General features: G+C 45.8%; 1 protein-coding gene across 2 annotated transcripts in view; it reads left to right on the plus strand.

Annotated features, from left to right (window-relative positions):
• Positions 1–12,334, plus strand: part of DNAH10 (dynein axonemal heavy chain 10) — a 179,655-nt gene that overhangs the window by 104,730 nt on the left and 62,591 nt on the right. For both annotated transcript variants that reach the window (XM_028830097.2, XM_077955570.1), the window contains 7 exons: positions 2,656–2,791; positions 4,261–4,383; positions 5,770–5,904; positions 6,206–6,422; positions 8,662–8,781; positions 9,718–9,863; positions 12,134–12,286. In XM_028830097.2, the coding sequence (XP_028685930.2) occupies positions 2,656–2,791; positions 4,261–4,383; positions 5,770–5,904; positions 6,206–6,422; positions 8,662–8,781; positions 9,718–9,863; positions 12,134–12,286 (1,030 nt within the window). The remainder of the gene's footprint in view (positions 1–2,655; positions 2,792–4,260; positions 4,384–5,769; positions 5,905–6,205; positions 6,423–8,661; positions 8,782–9,717; positions 9,864–12,133; positions 12,287–12,334) is intronic.

Raw genomic sequence — 12,334 nt, forward strand, 5'->3', positions numbered from 1 at the left:
AGGCTATGGCTCTTTGACAGGAAGGCCGCAGGAACGATGCTGTGTCCTTCGCATCTCATCACGGGCACGTGGTGTTGGTTGCCCTATTATGGGTGGTGTTAATCTTGATTATTGGGTTAAGGTGCCATTTTCCTCTTCGCAGTTGATATGCAAATGTAGGGAGATATCTTATGACTAAGTAAATATCCCATTTCTCATCCAACCTTCACCCATTCACCCAATGGTTTGAGCATCTGTTGATGGTTGCTTGAATCTAGTCGTCATTGTTGTCATCATTGTCCTCCTCCTCCTCCTCTGTCTTCTTCTTTCTTCTTCCTCCTTCTTCCTCCTCCTTCCTCCTCCTCCTCCTTCTCCTCCTTCCTCCTCCCTCCTCCTCCTGCTCCTTTCTCCTCCTCCTCCTTCTCCTCCTCCTCCTCCTCCTTCTTCTTCTTCTCCTCCTCCTCCTTCTCCTCCTTCTCCTTCTCCTTCTTCTTATTCTTCTTTGGGGTCATGCTCTGTTGCCCAGGCTAAGTGCAGTGACATGATCACTGCTTACTGCAGCCTCGAACTCCCAGGCTCAAGCAATCCTCCCACCTTAGCCTTCCAAGTGACTGGGACTACAGGTGCATGTCACCACGCCCAGCTAATTTCTGCTTTTTTTGTAGAGACAGAGTCTCCCTGTACTGGCCAGGCTTGTCTTGAACTCCTGGGCTCAAGGAATTCTCCTGCCTCAGTCTCCTACAGTGCTGAGATTATAGGGGTGAGCCACCATGCCTGGCCTTTGAGTCTTCTTATAATGAATATAAATGGAGATTTTCTATAGGGACAACTGGTGAAATTTGAATGTGGATTATATATTAGATAATAGTATTGTGTCAATATTAAATTTCCTGAGTTTGATAATTCTGCTGTGGTTGTGTAAGAGAAGGTGCTTATTCTTAGGAAATACTTGCTTAAGTATTTGGGGAAGGGAGGCATTTTATCTGCAATTGACTCTCAAATGATTTAGAGAGAGACAGAGTAAGAGAGCGCGCAAATCTGGTAAAAAACGTAACAGTGGGGGAATCTGACTGAAAGGCATGTGGGAGTTCTTCATACTATTTTATTCTTGTAACTCTGTAAGTTTGAAATTATTTAAAAATAAAAAGCTAAAAAGAAAAAAGATATGGGAAGGAAATAAACCAAAATGTTAACGCTGAAAAAAAAAATCCAACTACTTATATCAGTGAGTTAAATGGAGGCACTATCAAGCCACCATTTCAGCACAGTAGAATAGCGTCTGTCCTGTGGAGATGGGCTTCGCTGCATGAGATGTCACCCAGTATAGTCACAAAATGAAACCATCCCGAAGCTTAAATACCTGAGGCCTTGGAAGTAGACGTGCTGCCAGCACGCATGGTGTGTAAACTAGGGCTTGTAAACTCAGATTCTCCCAGGGTCCCAGCAGGTAGCACAAATGAGTGAAGTGGAGCAAATTACATGGTGGTGTTAGCTTCCTAGGGCTGCCATAACAAATAACTGGGTGGCTTAAAACAACAGACATTTATTATCTCACAATTCTGGAGGCCAAAAGTCTAAAAAGAGGTGTGAGCAGGACTGCACTCCCTCCAAAGGCTCTAGGGCAAATCCTTGCCTCTTCTGCTTCTGGTGGTTCCAGGTGTTCCTTGGCTTGTGGCCACATCATTTCAACCTTTGCCTCTGTCTTGGCCTTCCCCTCTGCGTGTCTCATGTCTCCTCCTGCTTTTCTCTTATAAGGGCATTTGTCATTAGATTAGGACTCATCTGTATAAGCCAGAATGATCGCATCTTGAGATCCTTAATTACATCTGCAAAGGCCTTTCTCCAAACAAGGTCACCAGTCACAGCTTCTGGGTGAACACATCTTTTGGTGGGGGGTGGGTACCATTCGACCCACTACACATGGATATCCAAAATACTTTCTTTACTCTTGACTGTACCGCAGGAAACCAGGGGTTAAAACCAGTGATAATAGCAATTGATACTCAGCCTCAGGTGTAAGAGAATGAGGTAGGCGTTGTGGCAGGGGCAGGGACTATGACACTTTCTGTCTCCATAGGCAGCAACTCCTCAGCATCAGCAGATTGTTCCCATGAAGGAATCCAGGTCTGTGTGCTCAGAACTTCCAGTTTGCCCAAGAAGTGAGAAATTCAGATTTTTGTGTGAAGTTCCCTTATTCTTAAATATTGGCAACTAACTCAAACTTCTTTTTTTTTTTGAGACGGAGTCTTGCACTGTTGCCTGGGCAGGAGTGCAGTAGTGCTATCTCAGCTCACTTCAACCTCTGCCTCCTGGGTTCATGCAATTCTCCTGCCTCAGCCTCCTGAGTAGCTGGGATTACAGGCACACACCACTACGCCTGGCTAATTTTTTCTATTTTTAGTAGAGATTGGGTTTCACTATGTTGGCCAGACTGGTCTCGAACTCCTGACCTTGTGATCCGCCTACCTTGGCCTCCCAAAGTGCTGGGATTACAGGCTCAAACAATTTTTTATGTACCATTCAGTTAAACCTGTGGGCCAGCTAGGGTGCTCTGTCTCAGATCCTGGTTAGAAAACCCTGGGAAAAAGACATTCAACATGAATGGGCAGGTTATACCAAGTTCCATAATTGGAAACTCTCTAGGACCCATACCTCTCCTTTCTTTGGTTACTGCAGGTATATTTTATTTGATGGTGATGTGGATGCTCTATGGGTGGAAAACATGAATTCTGTGATGGATGACAACAAGTTGTTGACATTGGCCAATGGGGAACGCATCCGGCTCCAAGCACACTGTGCCCTGCTCTTTGAGGCAAGTAGTGATTAAAAGTAAATTTGAACATAAGTCTTTCTTGTAATTAAAAATGTAAATGTTTATTAAAGTAGTAGTAAATATAGACGATTATTTAAAAACAAACAATACATAAGGGTTTATAATGAGTACAACTCTTTGTTCTTTACTCCTCTCATCCCTCTTTATCCCAGAGGTGACTACTTTTACTTTTTATGAATTGTTTCTTCTCATGATTACCCTACTGTCTATAAGTAACAGGCTTAGCATGATATTCTTCCTTTATACATTTTATAGTTTATACATTATCTATTGACTGACTGCTACAAAAGTGAGAATTCATCTCTTATACCACTAACATCAGAATAGTATATTGCTAAGTTGGTTAATAGTAGATAATGTTTACATTATAATGAAGATAGAAATATTTACTGAAGAACCAACTAATATACTGTGATTACATTTACTTTCTTTTAGAGCCATTTACTTTGTCTGGAGTTTGTAATTGCCTTCCTTTTTTTTTTCCTCACACTATTTGCCTTTATCTTAACCTCATTTTTTTATTTTTTAAATTTTTTTTTATTTTTTTGAGATGGAGTCTTACTCTGTCGCCCAGGCTGGAGTGCAGTGGCCGGATCTCAGCTCACTGCAAGCTCCGCCTCCTGGGTTTACGCCATTCTCCTGCCTCAGCCTCCCGAGTAGCTGGGACTACAGGCGCCCACCACCTCGCCCGGCTAGTTTTTTGTATTTTTTAGTAGAGACGGGGTTTCACTGTGTTAGCCAGGATGGTCTCGATCTCCTGAACCTCATTTTTTTTTAAACTTTCTATCATATCAAGTATTCTGTTGAGCCCCTTTATTTCCTGGAGACTATTCTCCAAAGCCCTCTATCTCCTGCTTAGGATATGGACTGCTTGTTTCATAGGTGTGGCCCTGGGACTTGCTTTCACTCTAACTTAGTATTAATGCCATTTCTAACTGTAAAATTGGTGGGTACATGGAATATTTGTACATATTACTATCTGATTAGCTGACTGAACTATATTTTTTTGTAGAGAGAGCTAGGTTTGTTAATATATCTGGTTTAGCTGTGTACTTATGAAGTTTTTTACTGCCTGATCTCAACTATTTTAAAAAAATAATAAAGAAAAAAGATTGACTGGAAAACACTTCAAAACATTTGTTTCTAGGTGGTGGGATTTGGATAACTTATTTTCTTCTTTATACTTTTCTATTTTTTGTCAGATATTCTACAACATATTTTCACATTAATTTTATTATAGAAAAACTAAAAAGATGTTACATCAGAAGTGTGTAATCTTCTCATCAAAATCCCAGGTGTTCAGTTAAAAACCTCATGAAAGCTGTGTTCATTTTGATATGATTTGGATTTCATGCAGTTGTAAAAACTTTCCATAAGAGAAGGTCCTTAAACATCTAGTTTATCTTGTGTATAGCTGTAGCCATGATTGATTTTCTTTATTTCTCCAGGTTGGAGATTTACAGTATGCCTCCCCTGCAACCGTCTCTCGATGTGGAATGGTTTATGTGGATCCTAAAAACTTGAAATATAGACCTTACTGGGAAAAATGGGTTAATCAAATACCAAACAAGGTGAAGTTTTTTTCTAAAATGAACTTAAAGTTATCAGTATTGATGGCTAGTTGGATAACATAGTCCAGAGGGATGTTTGTAGTCGAAGGTGATGACCTTGTCCTTGACCTGCCTATGTCCCTGAGCACAAATTAAGTGAAAACATGGCAGACACACTTTTTTTTTTTTTTTTTTTTTTTTTTTTTTTGAGACGGAGTCTCGCTCTGTCGCCCAGGCTGGAGTGCAGTGGCTGGATCTCAGCTCACTGCAAGCTCCACCTCCCGGGTTTACGCCATTCTCCTGCCTCAGCCTCCCGCGTAGCTGGGACTATGGGCCAGCTCGCCCGGCTAGTTTTTTGTATTTTTTAGTAGAGACGGGGTTTCACCGTGTTAGCCAGGATAGTCTCGATCTCCTGACCTCGTGATCTGCCCATCTCGGCCTCCCAAAGTGCTGGGATTATAGGCTTGAGCCACCGTGCCCGGCCCATGGCAAACACACTTATTTGATTTCAGATAATTTATAGCCAGTGGGATAGGTAATGATTGGATTGGTTGGTCTAGACCAGAGGTTGACAAACTTTTTCTGTAAAGGGGTAGATAGTAAATATTTGAGACTTTGTGTGGGCAATATGATTTCTTTCACAACTACTCAACTCTGCTGTTGTGGCATGAAAACAGCCAGAAATTTGTACACGAATGGGCATGGCTGTGTACCAATAAACCTTTATTTACAAAACAGATGACAGGCCAGAAGTGTGTGTTGTCTTAACAAAAGGCTTCTGTGAAAAGTGCAGAGATGGATGTGACAGTCATGTTCGGGTTGTGGCTCAACCACACCTAGGACACTATGACCACCTTCTCAAAGGAACACAGGTTGTCTGGGTGTGTCTCTAGGAGGGCTACTAGGTTGGAGGTGAATGGAAACCAGGACATAATTATGCCAGAGAAGAGCAGAACAAAGGAAGCATGATAGAACCATTTGAGGCACTGTCCTGTGGGAGACAGCTGTCTCAGGACCCGTGCAATCCCTGGTGGTGATTGGTGCCTTGATAGGAAGGGGGCCTTCACTGCTTTACAGTCTTTGCTGGATGACTGTGGTCACTTGAACTCTAAGATGATCAGCCTCTTTCCTGTCAAATGGGAACTGTTATCTTCCCTTCTTCCTCCCCAAGGGCATGGTAGACCCTGTGGCAGCGAAATGAAACACTTCATGATGAGATGAAAGCATATTGTAAAGGACAAATCTCTCTGCTAATATAGGGCACTATTATCAGGGTTTCCTCACCTGCCAGATGTATCATTCATCAGAAGATGTTGCTCAATCCTCTTTGGGCAAGAACAGCTTTCCACTAACTTCCATTTAAATAAACGAACCCTTGAAATGCTTTGGAATGCTGCTTTTTTACAGGTGGAACAATACAATTTGAATAGTCTCTTTGAGAAATATGTGCCCTATCTCGTGGATGTGATAGTGGAAGGGATAGTGGATGGAAGACAAACAGAGAAGCTGAAGACAATAGTTCCTCAGACAGACCTCAATATGGTAAGAAACGATCCCTGCTGTTAGCAAAAAGAAATTCTTTCCTAAAGACAGGCTCACAGTAGGGTTTTAAGGGGAGTGAAGATGCCAGACAGGGTAAACAGTAGCATTGTTGGTCAGTGCCAAGGAGGGCGCCATGCTTGCTTTTGTGCAAGTCAAGATACTGGGTTCCATCTGTCGGAACCAACGTGATGGGTCATATGCTGCCCTCGCTCTGGGACCTGGGATCCCAGGATTTATGACTGGAATGGACTCTGTGGGGGTGGACTATGTGAGCTGAACCAGATGTTTTCCTGTGAACCAGGTAACCCAGTTAGCCAAGATGTTGGATGCGTTACTAGAAGGAGAAATAGAAGACCTCGACCTGCTGGAGTGCTACTTCCTGGAGGCTCTATACTGCTCTCTGGGAGCCTCCCTGCTTGAGGATGGAAGGATGAAATTTGACGAATATATCAAACGCCTTGCTTCTTTGTCTACTGTTGACACAGAAGGAGTTTGGGCCAACCCTGGGGAACTGCCAGGTGGGAACCGAGTGTCGCCTGTTTCCCTGCTCTGAGTGCCTTTGGTTAAATTTCTAGAGGAAATGAACAAGCTTTTCCACATTTCTGTCTGTCTGAGTTTTCCAGGTTGTTTGCTTCTTTAGAGAAACATGCAATGGTCAGAGCACATGACGGAGACCCCAGAAGCAGTTTAAATGCATCGGCTGCTGTGGTAGAAGCCCAAGCCCTCTGGATGGTCTTTCTGGATGACAGTCAACTTATCTTGCCTCAGCATAGGCACTTGCTTCCTTTGCTCTTTAAACTTGTCACATTCTGCATGACTTTGAGTTTCTTCTCCTGTGGGCTTCCCTATCTGTTTTTTAATTTTTATTTTTAACCACCTCACTCCATTTCCACCGTATAATTCATCTGCTGTATTCCTGACTATTTGCACAGTAGACAATCAAGAGTGGATTTGTAAATCGTTCATAGGAAATCATAAAATTAACATTTTATGTTTTTGCACAAAAATGTGCATCTTCAGTGAATCATCCATGATGAAAAAGATGCATTCTCCAAGGTCTACAGGCAGTGCTAGGACTCTTCTTTGTCCATCTCTTATTGCTATTTGAGCATGGCTTGAAATATAGATGGCTTTTGAAGTTGTATTTTATACTCCTTACCTGGTGGTCTTTTTAAAGTTTAAAATGAAATGACCTCTGGTCTTTCTAATGGAGAGTCATGGAGCAAATCAAAGATGTTTTACAAGTCCCTGCTTTATTCGGCGGGAGTCTGAGTGCACTCTTCCAGAGCTGAAGTCTCCTTTGAGGGAGTGCTTTTCTGCTCCGCCGGCCACGCTGGCTGTGCACTGCTGCCGCCTACAATTCCCTTACTCGGAGACGATGTTGGCCTGCTTCCCTGGCTTGCCTCCCTCATTTGCCCTCATCTTGGGGGCCTGAATGGCCCGGTGGGCATCCCATTTCCTGACACCTGCTCACAACTCCAGCCCTCCAGGCCCTCGAGCACACCCTTGACGGTGACCTCTGGCACTGTCATGTCTGTGTCACGAATCCTGCTCTCCGCCTACTCTGCCTCTGTGACTCGGGCCACTGTGCTCCTGTTTGGCCTCGTGGGGATGGCCACTCTGTTGCCCCAGTGTCTGCTGTCGCCTCAAGCGCCCATACTTGCCCCTTCCCTGCATCCTCACTTCCTTGGCTGGTGGCCTTCACTTCAGTCACTCTTGCCTGAGACCCCCAAATGCCTTGCCTAATTGTCCTGTTGAATCCCTCTGAGAAAACCCCAAGTCTGTCTTCTCGGCCTCTCTAGGGGCTGACAGGGAGAAGACCATGCAGCCACAAAGACAGATGTCTCCATACATCCCAGTCCCCAGCTGGCACCCTCACTCCTGGCTCCAAAGGAGCGTTGGGCCTTTCCCCCACATCTCCACCCTGCCCCTCGCCTCTCTCTGCAGCTGATCTTTCTTCCTGCTTCCACAGGAACAGCAGCAGCTGTCTGATAGGAATCTCTCCTTCCAGTGGAAAAGCCCACAGCTCCCGTCCTCAGCTTTCTCCTTTTACAGTGGAAGAGGACACCCCCACTCCACCTCAGCCAAGGCCAACCTAGCCCCTTCCTCCTTCTCAGGCTCCTCGTTCCATCTGAGTCTCTCTCTCTCATCTTCAGTCTCCCCCTCTCTACCATCCCGTCAGCTCTTAGACACGCTCAAGTAAAGCCTCGCATGGCCTGGGTGGAGGCAATGGTGATTACCTGGGCACCCGCAGCTTCCATCTCTCCCCTGCCCCGCCTGGGTTGCTGCCTTCCCGTGTTGTCCGCTGTTTCTGCACGTCTCCCGCTGCAGCACTTATGGCTCCATACTGAAATGGCCACTTCTTGCCTGTATCTGTCCCCCACCTGGCCCTCCAACAACTGCAAGGGTAGGGACCAGGGCTCTCTGCTTCGCTATTGTGTTCGCAGGGAAGTGTATGTCCAGTGAGTGGGAAGCATTAGTTGAAAATACTCAGAAAGTGCCTGACCAGTGCACAAGTCACATTAGTGACTGTCCCGTGAACAAGAAACATAAGCTCCAAATACTTGGTATGTGTCCAGTGATGAGTAGCGTTAGTTCAAGGTACTCGATATCTGTCCAGTAAAGGAGCAGCATTGAAGTACTCACTATGGCCTCCTTGTGGTACACGCAACATTAGTTCATTTCAAGCATGTGCCAGAACCGGTTTTACATTTCCATGTTTATGATTGAAGTGAAATCAACCATTATTTCCTGCAGGTCAACTTCCAACCTTGTATGACTTTCATTTTGATGACAAACGGAATCAGTGGGTCCCATGGAGTAAATTAGTTCCAGAGTATATTCATGCCCCCGAGAGGAAATTTATCGACATCCTGGGTAAGTCATAGTCAAATCCTTATTCCTGGGTTTAGGAGTGTGTGATCCTCACTCTAGGAGAAGGCAGAGAAGATCTCATGGCTTCTCTGGTACTCGAAGTCCCACGCAGAGAGCTGGTAGAGAAGAATTGAAGAGGGTGAGCCGTGGGCCCTCCTGGGCACAGAGGGTGGTCCCTTTGGTATTTTTGTCAGCTGCTGGCTCTGAGTATCTTCCGTGGCTCTTTCCCCAGCAGGCCGATCCCCACAGGTGGATGAGATGCTGTTTCGCCTCCCCTTGCCTTTCCCTAGGCTCATCTTCAGTCCACAGAGCTGTCTGGGTGGGGACCAAACGGCAAGGAATGAGGCAGTGTTTTATAAAGGGCGCTCACTTGAAAAGCTGTGTGCCATGGGCGTTTATATACTGAGCCACATTTAGAATGCACCCCTCTGGCTATTTAGATAAAATATGGGCTGAATAATTTCACAAAGTATGTGTCTGACTTTGGTCCATTGAACTTGTAGAGTGGGACGTCCCTGTTTTCTCAGGAGTCCATCAGGATGAAAATATGCCAGTGCAGGAGGGAGCCGCACGTGATGCTGTGGTTTCACTGTCTCTTCAGAGGAAGGTGTTGGTCAGGAAGTTAAATCCCACAGGGGTTTGACTGATGTCAGCAACAGAGAAGCTGAGTTTTTAATATCCTGAGTATAAGTCAGAATTGCATCTTAAAAACAGCTTGGGTGTTCTAAACCTGGACTGTGGTGAGGATCGCACGGCCGTAGAACTGTGCCAAAGTCAATAAATTATACACTTAAATGGGTGACTGTTTCTGAGGTCATGTCTTGGCCTTTGCTGCTGTTTTTTATGGGATCTGTGGGGTTCTAGGACAATTCCATGTTGCCCCCAGTGCTCACCCTACTGGAGCTACTGAGATGCCCCTGTTGTTAATATCTATTTTAGTTCACACAGTGGATACCACTCGGTCTACCTGGATATTGGAACAAATGGTTAAAATTAAGCAACCTGTTATTTTTGTTGGTGAATCTGGCACTTCTAAGACAGCCACTACCCAGAATTTCCTCAAAAATCTGAGTGAAGAAACTAACGTAAGTCATTATTCATATGAGTTATCTATTGCTGTGTAACAAATTACTCCAGCGCATAGCAGCTTCATACAACAAACACTATGATCTCACAGTTTCCGTGGGTCAAGTATGTGGGAGTGGCTTACCTGAGGGTTTCTAGCTCAGGCTCTCATGGGATTGCAGTCAAGCTGTTGGCCAGGGCTGTAGACATCTGGAGGCCTGGCTAGAGCTGGAGGATCCTCATCTGAGATCCTCATCTGAGATGGCTGAAGGCTGGAGGCCTCCATTCCTCACCCTGGGGCCCTCTCCACGGATGGCTTGGGTGTGCTCAACATGGTAGCTGGCTTCCTCCAGAGTGAGTGCTTAAGATAGGTGGCAAAGCAGATGCTATGATGTCTTTTATGACCTGGCCTTGGAAGTCACATACCCTCCCTTCTGCCCTAATCTATGGGGGAGACAGAATCCACCCTGTACACCCGATACAGTGTGGGAGGGGCCTGCACCAGGGCGTGGACACCTGGAGGCGAGGAGAATCTGGGGCCCTCTTAGAGGCTGGCTGTCACATTATTCACCATCATTTTTGGGTTTCTAAAACTTTTCAAGTGTTTCCTTTCCTTCGTCCAGTCAGTTACATGTCCAATTTGTAGGAGGTCGGATATGTACCCAGCATGGAGTTTGCGGGGTGCACAGGACAAGTGAAGTGAACAAGCTGTGAAGATCTGTTCTGTAGGGATTCGCAGGCAGTGGTAGGATAAACATGGAGATGTGCACAGGGAGCATGGCGGGGTTTACAGCCAGGGGGACCTACGGGTTTGTGGAGTCAGGCACTAGGATGACGCATTTGGGAGCCTCCGTCACAACACCCCTCCCCCAGGACTCTGCAACTGGTGCTCATCAGCCCGGCCAGGTGCACCTGAACGCAGTCGCTTTAGCAGGGCACACATTCAGCTTCAACACGTTCAGCTCGTGTGCACCTGCACTTTGGGTGCCCTACATGGAGAGGGTTATGGAAGGCAGAGGTTCGTTCTCAAAGTATGGTCCCCAGACTGGCTGCCTCAGCATCACTGGAAACTTGTTTAAAAGATCCCAGAGGCCGGGCGTGGTGGCTCACGCCTGTAATCCCAGCACTTTGGGAGGCTGAGGCAGGTGAATCACGAGGGCAGGAGATCGAGACCATCCTGGGTAACACAGTGGAAACCCTGTCTCTACTAAAAATGCAAAAAAATTAGCCAGGCATGGTGGCGGGCGCCTGTAGTCCCAGCTACTCGGGAGGCTGAGGCAGGAGAATGGCCTCATTCTCCTGGGAGGCGGAGCTTGCAGTGAGCCAAGATCGCGCCACTGGACTCCAGCCTGGGTGACAGAGCGAGATTCTGTCTCAAAAAAAAAAAAAAAAAAGATCCCAGACCGCCAGGCATGGTGATTTGTGCCTGGTAGTCCCAGCTACTCAAGAGGCTGATGAAGGATCACTGAGGCTGTGAATTCACAGCTGCAGTGAGCTATGATCGCACATCACTGCACTCCAGCCTGGGCAACAGAGCAAGACCCTATCTCCTAAAAATAAAAAAAAACAAAACGCACCCTGATCTACCAAATTGGAAACTCTGGGAAATGGAGCCCAGCAAGGTGTGTGGCACATGCCCTGCAGGTGGAGCTGATGCATAATTAGTTAAGTGTGAGAACCACTACTCAAGGGGCTCTCGCCAGCCTAAGCATGGCAGGAGGGCTGAGGACACATGCATGAGCATCCAGGGGGCTTCCCTCACCCTTCCCACCAGCAGTTAGTCCCAAAGCCTGAACCACTTGTTCGTGCTCTCTTTGACCTGTTTCGATACAGCCAGCATGATAGTGATTTATGTTTGAATATTGTCATATTGAAAATACTGTTGGATATTGCATCTCATACGATGCAATTACTCTATGAAGTAGTCCAAAAAGATGTCATTACAATCGTCTTACGAGTGAGAAGAACAAGGCTCTGAAAGGTTGAATGACTTTTTGGAAGTCACCTTGCTAGAACTGTGCAGAAACAAGACCCTCAGTCTACTTTCTTCTATGTCACATTGTCCCCAAGGCTCACATGTGACAATTCGCTATTGACTCATACAATCTGCTGAAAGGAAAGAGGAACTCTTGCTTTAGCACTTAGAAAATAATGAAGCACAGACTCACACTGGGTTATTAAAAAGTTAGTTCAGAGGGATTTGCAAAATAGTTGCTAGCTTGTGTGCAAATGTTGACTGCTGTACCCTGAAGAAAAGGATGGCTTTTCACATCATCTCTTTCTGCTTCAGATTGTGTTAATGGTCAACTTCTCCTCCCGCACCACGTCCATGGATATCCAAAGAAATTTAGAAGCAAATGTGGAAAAGCGAACCAAAGATACTTACGGCCCGCCCATGGGAAAACGCCTGCTGGTGTTCATGGATGACATGAATATGCCAAGGGTAGTTAGACGCTCAAGCAGGTGGAGGGATGGGTCAAGACAGTGCTTG

This window comes from Macaca mulatta, chromosome 11, assembly GCF_049350105.2.
Source record: "Macaca mulatta isolate MMU2019108-1 chromosome 11, T2T-MMU8v2.0, whole genome shotgun sequence".
NCBI lineage: Eukaryota > Metazoa > Chordata > Mammalia > Primates > Cercopithecidae > Macaca > Macaca mulatta.